General features: G+C 38.3%; 1 protein-coding gene across 1 annotated transcript in view; it reads left to right on the top strand.

The window, feature by feature from the left end:
* The first annotated feature begins 16,492 nt into the window (after window positions 1–16,492).
* LOC125928549 (cytochrome P450 3A12) overlaps window positions 16,493–17,582 on the top strand; it is a 134,677-nt gene continuing 133,587 nt past the window's right edge. The window contains exon 1 of the mRNA XM_049639275.1: window positions 16,493–16,611. Coding sequence (XP_049495232.1) covers window positions 16,586–16,611 — 26 coding nt within the window. The 5' untranslated portion in view covers window positions 16,493–16,585. The remainder of the gene's footprint in view (window positions 16,612–17,582) is intronic.

Below are 17,582 nucleotides of genomic sequence, written 5' to 3'. Positions count from 1 at the left end.
AATCATCAAGACAGTATGGTATTGGTACAAAAACAGACACATAGATCAATGGCATAGAATACAGAAGACAGAATTGGACCCATAAATGTATGGCCAACTAATCTTTGACAAAGCAGGAAAGAGTATCCAATGGAAAAAAGACAGTCTCTTTAACAGACGGTGCTGGGAGAACTGGACAGCAACACGCAGAAGAATGAAACTAGGCCACTTTCTTACACCATACACAAAAATAAACTCAAGATGGATGAAAGACCTAAATGTGAGACAGGAAACCATCAAAACCCTAGAGGAGAAAAAAGGAAACAACCTCTCTGACCTCAGCTGCAGCAATTTCTTGCTTGACACATCTCCAAAGGCAAGGGAATTAAAAGCAAAAATGAACTATTGGGACCACATCAAGATAAAAAGCTTCTGCACCGCAAAGGAAACAATCAACAAAACTAAAAGGCAACTGACTGAATGGGAGAAGATATTTGCAAATGACACATATCCAGGGTTAGTATCCAAAATCTATAAAGAACTTACCAAACTCAACACCTGAAAAAAAAAAAAAAAACCAGTGAAGAAGTGGGAAGAAGACATGAATAGACACTTTTCCAGAGAAGACATCCAGATGGCCAACAGGCACATGAAAAGATGCTCAATGTCATCAACATCAGGGAAATACAAATCAAAACCACACTGAGATACTATCTCACACTGTCAGAGTGGCTAAAATTAACAACTAAGGAAACAACTGATGCTGGCACAGATGTGGAGAAACGAGAACCCTCTTGCACTGTTGGCGGAAATGCAAACTGGTGCAGCTGCTCTGGAAAACAGTATGGAGGTTCCCCCAAAATTTTAAAATAGAACTACCCTATGACCTAGCAATAACACTACTAGGAATTTATCCAAAAGAGACAGGAGTGTTGATTCATAGGGGCACATATACCCCAATGTTTATAGCAGAGCTTTCAACAATAGCCAAATTATGGAAAGAGCGTAAATGTCCAACTGATGAATGGATAAGGAAGATGTGGTTTATATATACAATGGAGTACTACTTGGCAATGAGAAAAAATGAAATCACACCATTTGCAGCAATGTGGATGGAACTGGAGAGTATTAAGCTAAGTGAAATAAGTCAGTCAGAGAAAGACAGATATCATATGTTTTCACTCATATGTGGAACTTGAGAAACTTAACAGAAGACCATGGGGGAAGGGAAAGGGAAAAGATAGTTACAGAGAGGGAGAGAGGCAAACCATAGGAGACTATTAAATACAGAGAACAAACTGAGGGTTGATGGGGCAAGTTGGGGAGAGGGGAAATTCGGTGATGAGCATTGAGGAGGGCACTTGTTGGGATGAGCACTGGGTGTTGTATGTAAGCGATGAATCACGGGAATCTACCCCCAAAACCAAGAGCACACTGTACACACTGTATGTTAGCCAATTTGACAATAAATTATGTTAAAAAAATAAAAATAAATAATTTTTTTGAGCCACTCTAAAAAAAAGAGAAACATACGAAATAGAAATCTATTCTAATTGAAAGGTTTTAATTAACTCGGTTGATCATGCTTCTAAGTAAGTATATAGATATGTTATTAATAATAAATAAATATATACTCTATAGCAGGCACTGTACCAAGTGCTTAAACATTAGTTTTTAATTTTTAACCCAAAGTCTATAACTTTGCAACTGTGATGTCAATGCAAGAAAATATCAGACAGGTATTAAAAGTGAAAAAAATGTGTCAATTGCTGGATATTTGTTTTTGACATAGACCTTAAAAGCAGAACATAAGATAGCATGTACATACAGACAACATTTATGTACATCTGCCAACAAAAATAAGATATTAATTTGGAGGGTGATGGGAATAGTTTGAGGCTTAATTTCTGTTAGTTTTTTCCCTGCTAAATTGCTTACATTAAAGATGATGTGAGAATTAGGCCATTGTAGGCAGTCACTTGCTCTGCTTCTGAGATTGTCTTGGTGCCAGCAAACATTTTCAGATGTCTCTGCCAAGGATAAGCATTAGAAGGGGTTGGATAGTTGGGAACGAGAGTGGGGTTGAGATAGGTTGTCCAGGAATCTAATTCTATTTGATTTTAGGAAGTCTGTACTCTACTTTGTTGTCTGTAAAGTTATGGGCTTGGATCCTTGCGTGGTTTCCAAGGTTCCTACAGGTCTCTGATTCTACTTGTCTTTGAGAAGTGGAGGAGTAGTAGTCTTTAGGCTTACATATTTTGGGGCATTGGGAGAGGAGTGTCTTCTCCCATTGTCACTGACCTGTTCAGTTGGTCTGATTTCTGCTAAGCCCACCCAAGGATGCCACCTCCTCCTGAGTTACTTCTCACTAAAGAGGGACAGATGGCCCACAGCAGCCTAGAGCTGGAGACCCAAGCCTGGGCCCCATTAGAAGTAAGATGAGGAACAAGCGTGTGGGTGGAAAGTGAGTTGAGCAAGGAGGCTGAGAGCAGGGCTTATTCCCTGATTCTTGGGCCAAGGAGAGATGTATGGGGCTCTTACCTGGATTATTTGCAGGGCTGCTCTTGGCCTCTTTGGGAGCAATACTCAGTGGGCATTGTTAAAAAACAAATGTTCAATAATTACCTTGGGTTTGGCTGGGCCCAGTTCTCCTGGACTCCAGACACAGCATCTCCTTAGGGTTTTTATACTGGAAAATTATTACTTCCAGTGGTTTAATTTGTTACTTTTGTCTACAGGAAAAGTCTTAACATTTTTCTTACTTTTTATCATGAGTCCAGGGAATTTTTCTTGTTTATTCAATAAGATCAGAACTTAATGTTCATGTTGATAGTCACTTAAAAAAATTATGATGAAATGCACATAACATCAAATTTACCATCTTAACCATTTTTTAAAAAGACTATTTTTATTCTGTGTCTCCCTCTCTGCCCCACCCCTGCTCATGCTCTGTCCTTCTCTTTCTCTCAAAAATAAATAAACATTAAAATACTTTGTTTTTTAAAAATAATCTATACACCCAAACTGGGGCTCAAACTTACAACCCTGAGATCAAGGGTCGCATCCTTTATGGGCACCTGGGTGGTTCAGTTGGTTGAGCATCTGACTCTGGATTTTGGCTGAGGTCATGATCCCAGGGTTATAAGATCAAGCCTCATACCAGGCTCTGTGCTGAGTGTGGAGATTCTCTGCTTGGGATTCTCTTTGGCCCTCTCCCTCTGCCCCTCCCCCACTCACATGTGTGTGTGCGCTTTCTCTCTTTCTCTCTCTCAAAAAAAAAAAAGTATCACATACTCTACTGGCTGAGCCAGCTGGGTGCCCCCATCTTAACCATTTTTTTCATGTGCATTTCAGTAGTGTTAAGTACATTCATATTGTGTGTAACTAATCTCCAGAATTCTTTTCATCTTCTCAAGCTGAAACCCTGTACCCATTAAATAATTCCCCATTCTTCCCTTTCTCAGCCCCCTGGCAACCACCACAGTACTTTCTGTCTCTGTGAATTTGCCTACTCTAGGTACCTCATATAAGTAGAATCATATAGAATTGATCCTTTTGTGACTGGCTTATTTTACTTAGTATAATCTCCTTAAGGTCCATCAATGTTGCAGCATGTATCAGGATTTTCTTCCTTTTTAAGGTGGAATAATGTTCCATTGTATACATATAGCCCATTGTCTTTCTTTATCTGTTGATGGACACTTGGTTTGCTTCTGTGTTTTGGCGATTGTGAACAGTACTGCCATGAACATGGGTGTACAAATATCTCCTTGAGATACTGCTTTCAGTTCTTTTGGGTATATACCCAGAAATAGAATTTCTGGATCATGCAGTAGTTTGATTCTTAATTTTTTGAGGAATCTCCATACTGTTTTTCCATAGCAGATGCACCATTTTACATTCCCAACAGTGTACAAAGTTTCCGTTTTCTTCATATTCTCATCAACACTTATTTTCTGTCCCACCCCCACTTATTAAAGTTTATTAGGAACAAATAAATGAATCTGCAGAGGAAACATCAGTAAACATAAAATACATGTGCAACATTGAGGGAATCACAGATAACAGTGTTAGCAAGTATATGTGAGTATGGGGGGGGGGTGCTGTAACTTGGATACTTTTACACATGAACTTATGGTCAAGAGACTAAAACTTGTCAGAGGGAACTCAGGCATCAGCACAAGTTTAAATGGCATGAATTTAGTGGTGGTAGGTCTAAGGAGAGATGTGATACCATATTCCTGAGATTTCTCCCTAATTATGATTTTTGGTTTTTGTTTGTTTCTTCCCTCTGTGCATGAATAATTTTATTTTTAATTTCTATCCCAGAGGTGTAGAACATGAATGTATAAATACCTCCTCAGGGAAGATAGTTTATTCTAAGGTAGAATTGCTTCTGTCTCCTAAGGACCTTTCCTTATTTATTTTTTAATTTTTTAGGGAAATTGCATATTTTTTATTAACAGTCAGATACACATGATTGTTTATACGTTTATTCCTTTATTTTTTTTATTAAATATAATTTATTGTCAAATTGGTTTCTATACAACACCCAGTGCTCATCACAACAGGTGCCCTCCTCAATGCCCATCATCCACTTTCCCCTTTCCCCCACCCTCTATCAACCCTCAGTTTGTTCTCAGTATTTAAGATTCTTTTATGGTTTGCCTCCTTCCCTGTCTGTAACTTTTTTTCCCTCTTCCCCTCCCCCATGGACTTCTGTTAAGTTTCTCAAGATCCACATATGAGTGAAAACATATGATATCTGTCTTTCTCTGACTGACTTATTTCACTTAGCATAACACTCTCCAGTTCCATCCACGTTGCTACAAATGGCCAGATTTCATTCTTTCTCGTTGCCAAGTAGTATTCCATTGTATATATAAACCACATCTTCTTTATCCATTCATCAGTTGATGGACATTTAGGCTCTTTCCATAATTTGGCTGTTGTTGAAAGTGCTGCTATAAACATTGGAGTACCAGTGCCCCTGTGCATTAGCACTACTGTATCCCTTGGGTAAATTCCTCGTAGTGCTATTGCTGGGTCATAGGGTAGATCTATTTTTAATTTTTTGAGGAACCTCCACACTGTCTTCCAGAGTGGCTGAACCAGTTTGCATTTCCACCAGCAGTGCAAGAGGGTTCCCGTTTCTCCACTTCCTCGCCAGCATCTATAGTTTCCTTATTCGTTCACTTTAGCCACTCTGACTGGCATGACGTGGTATTTCAGTGTGGTTTTGATTTGTATTTCCCTAATGAGGAGTGATGTTGAGCATCTTTTCATGTGCCTGTTGGCCATGTGGATGTCTTCTTTAGAAAAGTGTCTATTCATGTTTTCTGCCCATTTCTTCACTGGATTATTTGTTTTTCAGGTGTGGAGTTTGGTGAGTTCTTTATATATTTTGGATACTAGCCCTTTGTCCTATATGTCATTTGCAAATATCTGTTCCCATTCCATCGGTTGCCTTTTAGTTTTGTTGATTGTTTCCTTTGCGGTGCAGAAGCTTTTTATCTTGATGTGGTCCCAATAGTTCATTTTTGCTTTTAATTCCCTTGCCTTTGGAGATGTGTCAAGCAAGAAATTGCTGCAGCTGAGGTCAGAGAGGTTGTTTCCTTTTTTCTCCTCTAGGGTTTTGATGGTTTCCTGTCTCACATTTAGGTCTTTCATCCATCTTGAGTTTATTTTTGTGTATGGTGTAAGAAAGTGGCCTAGTTTCATTCTTCTGCGTGTTGCTGTCCAGTTCTCCCAGCACCATCTGTTAAAGAGACTGCCTTTTTTCCAGTGGATATTCTTTCCTGCTTTGTCAAAGATTAGTTGGCCATACATTTGTGGGTCCAATTCTGTCTTCTATATTCTGTTCCATTAGTCTATGTGTCTGTTTTTGTACCAATACCATACTGTCTTGATGATTACAGGTTTGTAGTAGAGGCTAAAGTCTGGGATTATGATGCCTCCTGCTTTGGTTTTCTTTTTCGACATTACTTTGGCTATTTGGGGTCTTTTGTGGTTCCATACAAATTTTAGGATTGCTTGTTCTTGCTTCGAGAAGAATGCTGGTGCAATTTTGATTGGGATTGCATTGAATGTGTAGATTGCTTGAGTAGTATTGACATTTTATTTATTTATTTTAATGTTTTTAAAATGTATTTTGAGAGAGAGAGAGAGCAGAGGAGAGTCAGAGAGAGAGGGAGTGAGAACCCAAGCAGGCTCCACCCTGTCAGTGTAGAGCCTGACGTGGGGCTTGAACTCATGACCATGAGATCATGACCTGAGCTGAAACCAGGAGTCAGATACTTAACCAACTGAGCCACCCAGGCGCCCCGGTATTGACATTTTAACAATATTTATTCTTCCAATCCATGAGCATGGAATATTTTCTCATTTCTTTGTGCCTTCTTCAATTTCCTTCATAAGCTTTCTATAGTTTTCAGCATACAGATCTTTTACATCTTTTACATAAATCTAGGTTTATTCCTAGGTATTTTATGATTCTTGGTGCAATTGTGAATGGGATAAGTTTCTTTATTTCTCTTTCTGTTGCTTCATTATTGGTGTATAAAAATGCAGCTGATTTCTGTAAATTGATTTTGTATCCTGTGACTTTGCTGAATTCATATATCAGTTCTAGCAGACTTTTGGTGGAACATATTGGGTTTTCCATGTAGAGTGTCATGTCATGTATAAAAAGTGAAAGCTTGACTTCATCTTTGCCAATTTTTTTTTTTTCAACGTTTATTTATTTTTGAGACAAAGAGAGACAGAGCATGAACAGGGGAGGGGCAGAGACAGAGGGAGACACAGAATCCGAAACAGGCTGCAGGCTCTGAGCGGTCAGCACAGAGCCCGACGCGGGGCTCGAACTCACGGGCTGTGAGATCATGACCTGAGCCGAAGTCCCGAAGTCAGATGCTTAACTGACCAAGCCACCCAGGCGCCCCCATCTTTGCCAATTTTGATGCCTTTAATTTCCTTTTGTTGTCTGATTGCTGATGCTAGAACTTCCAACGCTATGTTAAACGACAGTAATGAGAGTGGACATGCCTGTCGTGTTCCTGATCTCAGGGGGAAAGCTCTCAGTTTTTCCCCATTGAGGATGATATCAGCTGTGGGCTTTTCATAAATGGCTTTTATGATGTTTAATTATGTTCCTTCTATCCCGACTTCTCGAGGGCTTTTATTAAGAAAAGATGCTGTATTTTGTCAAATGCTTTTTCTGCATCTATTAATAGGATCATATGGTTATTATCTTTTCTTTTATTAATGTGAGGTATCACATTGATTGATTTGCAAATATTGAACCAGCCCAGCAGCCCAGGAATGAATCCCACTTGATCATGGTGAATAATTCTTTTTATATGCTGTCTAATTCGATTTGCTAGTATCTTGTTGATAATTTTTGCATCCGTATTTATCAGGGATATTGGCCTATAGTTCTCTTCTTTTTACTGGGCCTCTGTCTGGTTTGGGAATCAAAGTAATGCTGGCTTCATAGAATGAGTCTGGAAGTTTTCCTTCCCTTTCTAGTTTTTGGAATAGCTTGAGAAGGATAGGTATTACCTCTACTTTAAATGTCTGGTAGAATTCCCCAGGGAAGTCACCTGGTTCTGGACTCTTATTTGTTGGGAGATTTTTGATAACTGATTCAATTTCTTCACTAGTTATGTCTGTTCAAATTTTCTATTTCTTCTTGTTTGAGTTTTGGAAGTGTGTGGGTGCTTAGGAATTTATCCATTTCTTCCAGGTTGTGCAGTTTGTTGGCATATAATTTTTCATAGTATTCCTTCATAATTGCTTGTATTTCTGAGGGATTGGTTGTAATAATTCCATTTTCATTCATGATTTTATATATTTGGGTCCTCTCTCTTTTCTTTTTGAGAAGCCTGGCTAGAGTTTATCAATTTTGTTTATTTTTTTAGAAAACCAACTCTTGGTTTCATTGATCTGCTCTACACTTTTTTTGATTCTATATTGTTTATTTCTGCTCTGATCTTTATTGTTTCTCTTCTTCTGCTGGGTTTGGGGTGTCTTTGCTGTTCTGCTTCTAGTTCCTTTAGGTGTGCTGTTAGATTTTGTATTTGGGATTTTTCTTGTTTCTTGAGATAGGCCTGGATTGCAATGTATTTTCCTCTCAGGACTGCCTTCGCTGCATCCCAAAGCATTTGGATTGTTGTATTTTAATTTTCATTTGTTTTCATATATTTTTAAATTTCTTCTCTAATTGTCTGGTTGACCTATTCATTCTTTAGTAGGATGCTCTTCAACTTCCTTGCTTTTGGAGGTCTTCTAGACTTTTTCCTGTGGTTGATTTCAAGTTTCATAGCATTGTGGTCTGAAAGTGTGCATGGTATGATCTCAATTCTTTTATACTTACGAAGGGGCTGTTTTGTTACCCAGTACGTGATCTATCTTGGAGAATGTTCCATGTGCACTCAAGAAGAAAGTATATTTTGTTGCTTTGGGATGCAGAGTTCTAAATATATCTGTCAAGTCCATCTGATCCAATGTGTCATTCAGGGCCCTTGTTTCTTTATTGATCGTGTGTCTAGATGATCTATCCATTGTTTTAAGTGGAGCATTAAAGTCCCCTGCAATTACCACATTCTTATCAATAAGGTTGCTTATGTTTGTGATTAATTGTTTTATATATTTGGGGGCTCCTGTATTCAGTGCATAGACATTTATAATTGTTAGCTCTTCCTGATGGATAGACCCTGTTATTATTATATAATGCCCTTCTTCATCTCTTGTTACAGCCTTTAAAGTCTAGTTTGTCTGATACAAGTATGGCTACTCCAGCTTTCTTTTTACTTCCAGTAGCATGATAGTTCTCCATCCCCTCACTTTCAATCTGAAGGTGTCCTCAGGTCTAAAATGAGTCTCTTGTAGACAGAAAATAGATGGGTATTGTTTTTTTAAATTTAATTTAATTTAATTCAATTTAATTTAATTTAATTTAATTTTTTTTAATTTTATTTTTTATTTTTTCAAAATTTACATCGAAATTAGTTAGCATATAGTACCACAGTGATTTCAGGAGTAGATTCCTTGATGCCCTTACCCATTTAGCCCATCCCCCCATCCACAACCCCTCCAGTAACCATCAGTTTGTTCTCCATATTTATGCATCTCTTCTGTTTTGTCCCCCTCCCTGTTTTTATATTATTTTTGTTTTCCTTCCCTTAGGTTCATCTGTTTTGTCTGTTAAAGTCCTCATATGAGTGAAGTCATATGATTTTTGTCTTTCTGTGACTGACTGATTTCACTTAGCATAATACCCTCCATTTCCATCCATGTAGTTGCAAATGGCAAGATTTCATTCTTTTTGATTGCCGGGTAATACTCCATTGTATAGATATACCACATTTTCTTTATCCATTCATCCATCGATGGACATTTGGGCTCTTTCCATACTTTGGCTATTGTTGATAGTGCTGCTATAAACATGGGGGTGCACGTGTCCCTTCAAAACAACACACCTGTATCCTGTGGATTAATGCCTAGAAGTGCAATTGCTGGGTCGTAGGGTAGTTCTATTTTTAGTTTTTTGAGGAACCTCCATACTGTTTTCCAGAGTGGCTGCACCAGCTTGCATTCCCACCAACAATGCAAAAGAGATCCTCTTTCTCTGCATCCTCATCAATATCTGTTGTTGCCTGAGTTGTTAATGTTAGCCATTCTGACAGGTGTAAGGTGGTATCTCATTGTGGTTTTGATTTGATGGGTCTTGTTTTTTTAATCCATTCTGACATTCTATGTCTTTTGTTTGGAGCATTTAGTCTTTTTACATTCAGTGTTATTATTGAAAGATATGGGTTTAGAGTCATTGTGGTATCTGTAGGTTTCATGCTTGTAGTATTATTGTCTCTGGTACTTTGTGATCCTTGTAACATTTCACTTACAGAGTCCCCCTTAGGATCTCTTATAGGGCTGGTTTAGTGGTGATGAATTCATTCAGGTTTTGTTTGTTTGGGAAAACTTTTATCTTTCCTTCTATTCTGAATGACAGACTTTCTGGGTAAAGGATTCTTGGCTGCATATTTTCCTTGTCCATCACATTGAAGATTTTCTGCCATTCCTTTCTGGCCTGCCAAGTTTCAGTAGATAGGTCTGCTCCTACCCTTATGTGTCTACCTTTGTATGTTAAGGCCCGTTCATCCCTAGCTGCTTTCGGAATTCTCTCTTTATCCTTGTATTTTGCCAGTTTCAATATGATATGTCATGCAGAAGATCAATTCAAGTTACGTTTGAAGGGAGTTAGTTCTCTGTGCCTCTTGGATTTCAATGCCCGTTTCCTTCCCCAGATCAGAGAAGTTCTCAGCTATGATTTATTCAAGTACACCTTCAGCTCCTTTCTCTCTCTCTTCTTCTTCTGGAATTCCTATGATACTGATATTGTTCTGTTTGGTCTCATCACTTAGTTCTCTAATTCTCTCCTTGTACTCCTGGATTTTTTTTTTTTTATCTCTCTTTTTCTCAGCTTCCTCTTTTTCCATAATTTTATCTTCTGATTCACCTATTCTCCCCTCTGCCTCTTCAATCTGTACTGTGGCCACCTCCATTTTATTTTGCACCTCACTTATAGCATTTTTTAATTCATCATGACTATTTTTTAGTCCCTTGATCTCTGTAGCAATAGATTCTCTGCTTGTCCTCTATGCTTTTTTCAATCCCAGCAATTAATTTTATGACTGTCATTCTAAATTCTTGTTCAATTATATTGCTTAAATCAGTTTTGATCAATTCTTTAGCTGTCTCTACTTCCTGGAATTTCTTTTGATGAGAATTCTTCCGTTTCATCATTTTGGTTAGTTTTCTGTCCCTTATGCATTTTAAAAGCTTGCTGTGTGCTCTCACCTGCAAGCACTTCTGTATTAAAGGAGGGCCATACACTGTCCAGGGCCTGGCCCTTCAGGAGGTGTTTTTCTGGAGATTGTTACTTGCTCTCTGTTGTTGTGACTTTGGTTATTTTATTACCTTACTCATAGTGATATTTTGGACCCTCCACCAGGTGCTCTTTGATTTGTTCCTTGGAGTAGCCCTGTAAAGGAAAACAGATAGACAAACAGGAGACACAAACACACAAACAGGTAACACAAACAAGCAAGTAAACAAAAAGAAAAAAACTAAAGACTAAAAACCACACCCCCCAAAAAACCGACTGTGAGTAAAGAAGGGGGGTGGAGTCAGTGCTGATGGAAGAGCACATACAGAGAGAAATGATAGGAGCGGGGAGGGGGGAGGGGAGAAAAAATAAACATTGACTAGGCAGAGAGAGTAAAAGTCTTAAACCAGAGAGAGAGAAAGGAAAATAAAGAAGGAGGTGGGGAAAACGAAACGAAGATAAAGTTACCCAGACAGAGAAACTATATGGCTTGGTTATTCTGGAGAGAGAGAAAGGAGTGTAAAGAAGGAGGTGTAGAACATGTGTCAAGACAATGGATTAAATATGTCTGTTTAGACAAACCAATAACCAGAGTAACCAGCCTAGGGGCAGGAAGAGATAAGGAGGAGAAATGGGGGGGGGATCTATCTATCATCTATCTATCTATCTATCTATCCATCCATCCATCCATCCATCCATCCAGAATTGACCAAGCAATGCTGCATTGCTTGTCAGGATGAGTTGTCTGCAGGGTCTGTGCCCCTCTGCTCTGGTGGACATGCAGTTACCCAGTGCAAAGGGGCATGGTTTTGTGTAGTCTGGGCCCACCTCCACTATGGGACCTGGGAGTGATCCCTGAGGCCCCTCCTTGGTGGTGGTGGTGGTGGGGGGGAATGGTGATCCCCCAGTCTCTTCTCCATGGAGCTGGACCCGGTGGACTCCATTTGAGTTGGCCTCACTGTGCCGCGGGCGTAGACAGGGCAGTTCTTCTCGCTCTGCCAACTCCCTTGACCCTGTGCTTGGCTAGGATTCAAAGTCCCGCTCTGTGCGCTCTGGCACTGGGGAAGTGCCTCTCAGTGTGGCCAGATATGTGGTCTCGGCTGGCTTTGGCTATGTGGCTGCACTTCAGGGGGGACCGCTTTCTACTGTGTACTGAGCCGCCACCCTCGCAGACGCAGGCAGACACAGGCAGGCTTTGTCTTTTCCCACAACACTCCAGGGAGGGGACCACTTTCTTCTACTGTAGACTATGCTTCCTACCTCACTGTGAGCCCCCCGGGGTGGCACACGCAGGCAGGCTTTGTCTTCTCCCACAGTACACCAGGGACACAGCAGCCTTTTCCTACTGCAGACCACACCCTTAGCCCAGTTACTGAGCCCGGGAGTGGTGGGCACAGGCAGGCTTTGTACTATCACACAGCCCTCCAGGGAGGGAACCACTTTCTCCAACTGCGGACTGAGCCCCTGACCTACCACCACACCCAGGCCTTGATTCTCCTCCTCCCAAGGTGCAGGAACAGGGAGGCGGCCCCAGTCCAAGGAAAGCCCCACAGTTAGAAATCGTATCCCTCTCAGTCTCAGTCCGAGGTCTTTCTCCTGTCCAGATACGGTCCTATACTTCCCTAGCTGCTCTTTCTCTTCCCTTTGTCTCTCCGCAGAAGGGGGTCCCTCCCCTCCATGCCCACACAGGCTTTTTTTAATCTCCCCCAGTTCACAGTCACCCACCTTTTTCCCCAGCTTTCCCATTTTCTTCCTGGTAGATTCAGTCTCTTTTCCTCCCAGGTTCTGGTGTTCAAAGTTCTTTGGCTTCTGCATTTCTTTGTTTGAAAGAAGCGAAGTATGGATCCCCCTCCTTCTCCGCCCTGTTGGCCCCCTTTTTTAAAAAAAAATTTTAATGTTCATTTATTTTTGAGAAAGAGAGAGAGAGAGACAGAACATGAGTGGGGGAGGGACAGAGAGAGAGGGAGACAGAATCTGAAGCAGGTTCCAGGCTCTGAAGCTGTCAGCACAGAGCCTGGCATGGGGCTCAAACTCACAAACTGTGAGATCATGACCTGAGCCAAAGTCAGATGCTTAACCAACTGAGCCACCCAGGTGCCCCTCCTGAGGGCCTTCTTAACCAGGATAATTAAAACTTTTGTAATTATTTTATTGTTTTTTAAGTTTTTAATGTTTATTTATTATTTTTGAGAGAGAGACAGAGTGCAAATGGGAAAGGGGAAGAGACAGAGGGAGACACAGAATCTGAAGCAGCTTCCAGGCTCTGAGCTGTCAGCACAAAGCCCTATGGGGGGCTTGAACTCAGGGTCGGTGAGATCATGACATGAGCTGAAGTTGGATGCTTAACCGACTGAACCACCCAGGTGTCCCAAAACTTTTGTCATTATTTTATGCAAGTGGGAGAGAGGTAGAGTGGATACTGTATTCATATATATATATATATGAGTATATATAATACATATATAATAGACATTAAATATATACAATATATAATATATATTTGTATTAAATATATTATATATTTATTTTATTATTATATATTAAGATATATTTAATAATAGCCATCCTAATGGATATGAATTGGTATTTCATTGTGGTTTTGACTTCTATTTCCTGAATGATTAATGCTTTGAGAAATTGTACATGTGCTTGTTGGTCATTTATATATCTTTGGAGAAATGTCTATTCACACCCTTTGCTTTTTTTTATTTTAAAGAGTTGGGGACAGAGGGAGAGAGAGAGAGAATCCTAAGCAGGCTCCATGCCCAGTACAGAGCCCAACACGGGCCTTAGTCCCACAACCCTGGGATCATGACCTGAGCTGAAATCAAGTTAAACCCTCAACTGACTGAGCCACTGAGGAACCCCCTCTTTGCCAGTTTTTTAACAAGGTCTTTAAAAATTATTATTAAGTTGTAGGAGTTCTTTATATGTTCTGGATATTAAGCCCTTATCAGTTATATGATAATCAGTTATATGATATGAAGATATTTTCTCCTATTCCATAAGTTGCTTTTCACTCTGTTCATTGTGTCCTTTGATAGACAAAAGTTTTAAATTTTGATACTTATATTATCTATTTTTTATTTTGTTTCATTTGCTTTTGGTGTCAATTGCAAGATATCAGTACCAAATCCAATGTCATGAAGGTTTTACCTTATGTTTTCTTCTAAAAGTTTTATAGTTTTAGCTCTTATATTTAGGCCTCTGATTCATTTTCAGTGAATTTTTATGTATAGTAAAGGTGAGGATCCAATTTTGTTTTTTGTACGTGAATATTCCATTTTCCCAGCACTATTTGTTAAAAAGACTATTTTTCTCCATTTATTGGTCTTGGCACCCTTCTCAAAAATCATTTGATCGTATATATGAGGGTTTATTTCAGGGTTCTCTATTCTGTTCCATTGGTCTATATGTCTTCTTCATACCAGTACCACACTGTTTTGATTACTCTAGCTTTGAAATCAAGAAGTGTGAGACCTTTAATTTTGTTCTTCTTTTTCAAGATTGTTTTGTCTATTCACGGTGTCTTGGGATTCCACTTAAGTTTTAGGATAGATTTTTCTATTTCTGAGAAAAAAATGCCATTTAGAATTTGATAGAAATTGCATTAAATCTATAGATTGGTTCTAGTATTATTGATATCTTAACAATAAGTTTTCCAATCCATGAATATGTGGTGTCATTCTATTTATTTGTGTCTTTAATTTCTTCTAGCAACTTTTTGTGGTTTTCAGTGTATAAATCTTTTGCTTCCTTGGTTAGGTTTATTCGTAAGTGTTTTGTTCTTTTTGATGCTATTGTAAATAAAATTGTTTTCTTAATTTTCTTTTTGGAATATTTATCGTTAATGTGTAGAAACATAGCTGATTTTTATATGTTGATTTTGTATCCTTCAATTTTGCTGAAATGTTTTACTGGTTCTAATATTTTGTGTTTGTTATCTTTAGGGTGTCCACATATATGATCTTTTTTCTGTGAACAGAGGTAGTTTTATTTCTTCTTTTCCAATTTGGATGCCTTTTATTTTTCTTGCCTAATTGCTCTGGCTAGGACTTCTAGTATAAAGATGAATAGAAGTTGTGAAAGTGGACATCCTTACCTTGTTCCAGATCTTAGTGTTAAGTATAATGTTAGCTGTGTGCTTGTCATATATAGCTTTTACTCTGTTGAGGTACATTCTTTCTGTATCTAATTTGTTGAGAGTTTTTATCATGAAAGGATATTGAATTTTGTCAAATGCTTTTTCTGCATCCATTTAGATAATCAAGTGATTACTGTCCCCTTCATTCTGTTAATGTTATGTATCACATTGATTGCAATCCCAGGGATTAAAGCTTTGTATCCCTGAGATTAAATTCCACTTGATCATGTCATAGCATCCTTTCAGTGTGCTCTTGAATTTAGTTTGCTAGTATTTTTTTGAGGGGAGAGGGGCAGAGGGAGAGGGAGAGAGAGAATCCCAAGCAGGCTCCACGCCCAGTGTGGAGCCCAATGTGGGCCTTGATCTCATGATTGTGAAATCATGACCTGAGCCAAAATCAAGAGTTGGATGCTTAACCAACTGAGCCACCCAGGCGCCCTGGTTTGCTAGTATTTTATTGAGAATTTTGCATCTGTGTTCATAATTTCTTTTCTTGTAGTGTCTGGCTTTGATGCTGGAGTAATACTAGCCTTGTAAAATGAGTTTTGAAGTGTTCTTTACTCTTCATTTTTTGGGGAAGTTTGAGAAGGATTGGCATTAATTTCTTCTTAAATGTTTGGTAGAGTTCACCAGTGAAGCCATCTGGTCCTGGACTTTTCTTTGCTGAGTTATTTTTGATTATTGGTTCAATCTCCTTACTAGTTATAGGCCTATTCAGATTTTCTATTTCTTTATGATTCAGTCTTGGTAGACTGTATATTTGCTGGAATTTATTCATTTCTTCTAGGTTACCCAATTTGTTGGTGTATAAATGTTCATAGTAGTCTTTTATGAACATTTGCATTTCTGTGATATCAATTGTGATATCTCTTCCTTCATTTATGATTTTATTTTTTTGAGACTTTTTTCTTTTCTCTTAGCCTTGGTAAAGATTTATCAATTGTGTTTATCTTTTGAAAAAACAAGCTCTTCGTTGATTTTTCCTTTTGTCCTTTTAGTCTCTATTTCATTTATTTTTGCTTTGACCTTGTTATTTCCTTCATTCGGTCCACTTTGGGCTTAGTTTGTTTTTTTCCTACTTCCTTGAAGGTATAAAGTTAGGTTGTTTATTTGTGATATTCTTTCTTCATGTAGACACTTAATTGCTATAAACTTCCCTCTTATTAATGCTTTTGAAGCATCCCATAAGTTTTGTTATGTTGTGTTTCCATTTATATTTGTCCTAAGATCTTTTTTTGATTTCCCTTATTATTACTTCTTTGACCCATTGATTGTTTAGGAATGTGTCATTTAATTTCCATATATATGTGAATTTTCCAAGTTTCCTTCTATTATTGATTTCTACTTTCATATTATTATGGTTGTAAAAGATGCTTGATATTACTTCAGTATTCTTAGATTGGTTTAGTTTTGTTTTGTGGTCTGACATATGATCTATTCTAGAGAATGTTATGTGTGCACTTGAAAAGAATGTTTATTGTGCTGATGTTGAATGGAATGTTCTGTATCTGTCTGTTTGGTCATTTGGCCTAAAGTCTAATTCATGTCTAATATTTCCTTATTGATTTTCTGCTTGGATGACCTATCCATTGTTGGAAGTGAGGTACTGAAGTTCCCTGCTATTATTTTTGTTGTTTATGCTTTCATATTTGTTAGTATTTGCTTAATATATTTAGGTATTCTGATGTTGGGTGTATGTGTAATTACAGTTATATATCTTCTTGATGAATTGACCCTTTTTCATTATATAATGACCTTTTTTGTTTATTATTACTTCATTCATTCATTCATTCATTCATTTATAAGCTCTGCACCCAGTGTGGAGCCCAACCTGGGGTCTGAACTCACGACCTTGAGGTCAAGACCTGAGCTGAGATCGAGTCAGATGCTTCACCAATTGATCCATCCAGGCACCCCTATTATTACCATTTTTGACTTAGTCTGTTTCATGCAAAGATAGCTACCTTTGCTATTTCTGGTTCCATTTGCATGGAATATTTTTTCCCATTCCTTTACTTTGAGCCTATGAATGTCCTTAAAGCTGAAAGCAGTCTCTTGTAGGCACCATATTTTGGGCCTTATTTTGGAGTGGGGGGCGGTGTTTTATTTTTTATTCCATTCAATCTGTATTTTGATTGGAAAACATAATCCACTTATACTTAAAGTAATTATTAATAGGTAAAGACTTAGTACTGTCATTTTGTTGTTTGTTTTCTGGGTGTTTCATAGATCCTTTGTTCCTTTCTTCCTCTCTTGCTGCTTCCTTCCTTTGTGATTTGATGATTTTCTATAGTGGTGTGTTTTAATTTCTTTTTCTTTCTCTTTCGTGTATCTACTATAGGTTTTTGCTTTGTAGTTACCATGAGGCTTACATAAAACATCTTATAGTTATAAGGGTCTATTTTAAGCTGCTAACAACTTAACTTCTATTGAATACAAAAACTACTCTTTTACTCCTCTTTCCCCCATATTTTGTTTTTATATCACAATTTCCATATTTTTATATTGTGTATCAATCAACAAATTATTGTAGCTATACTTCTTTTTAATACTTTTGTCTTTTAACCTTTATGT

This window comes from Panthera uncia, chromosome E3, assembly GCF_023721935.1.
Source record: "Panthera uncia isolate 11264 chromosome E3, Puncia_PCG_1.0, whole genome shotgun sequence".
Taxonomy (NCBI): Eukaryota; Metazoa; Chordata; class Mammalia; order Carnivora; family Felidae; genus Panthera; species Panthera uncia.
The sequence above is the reverse complement of the archived record's forward strand: the minus strand, read 5'-3'. Positions and strand labels throughout refer to the sequence as shown.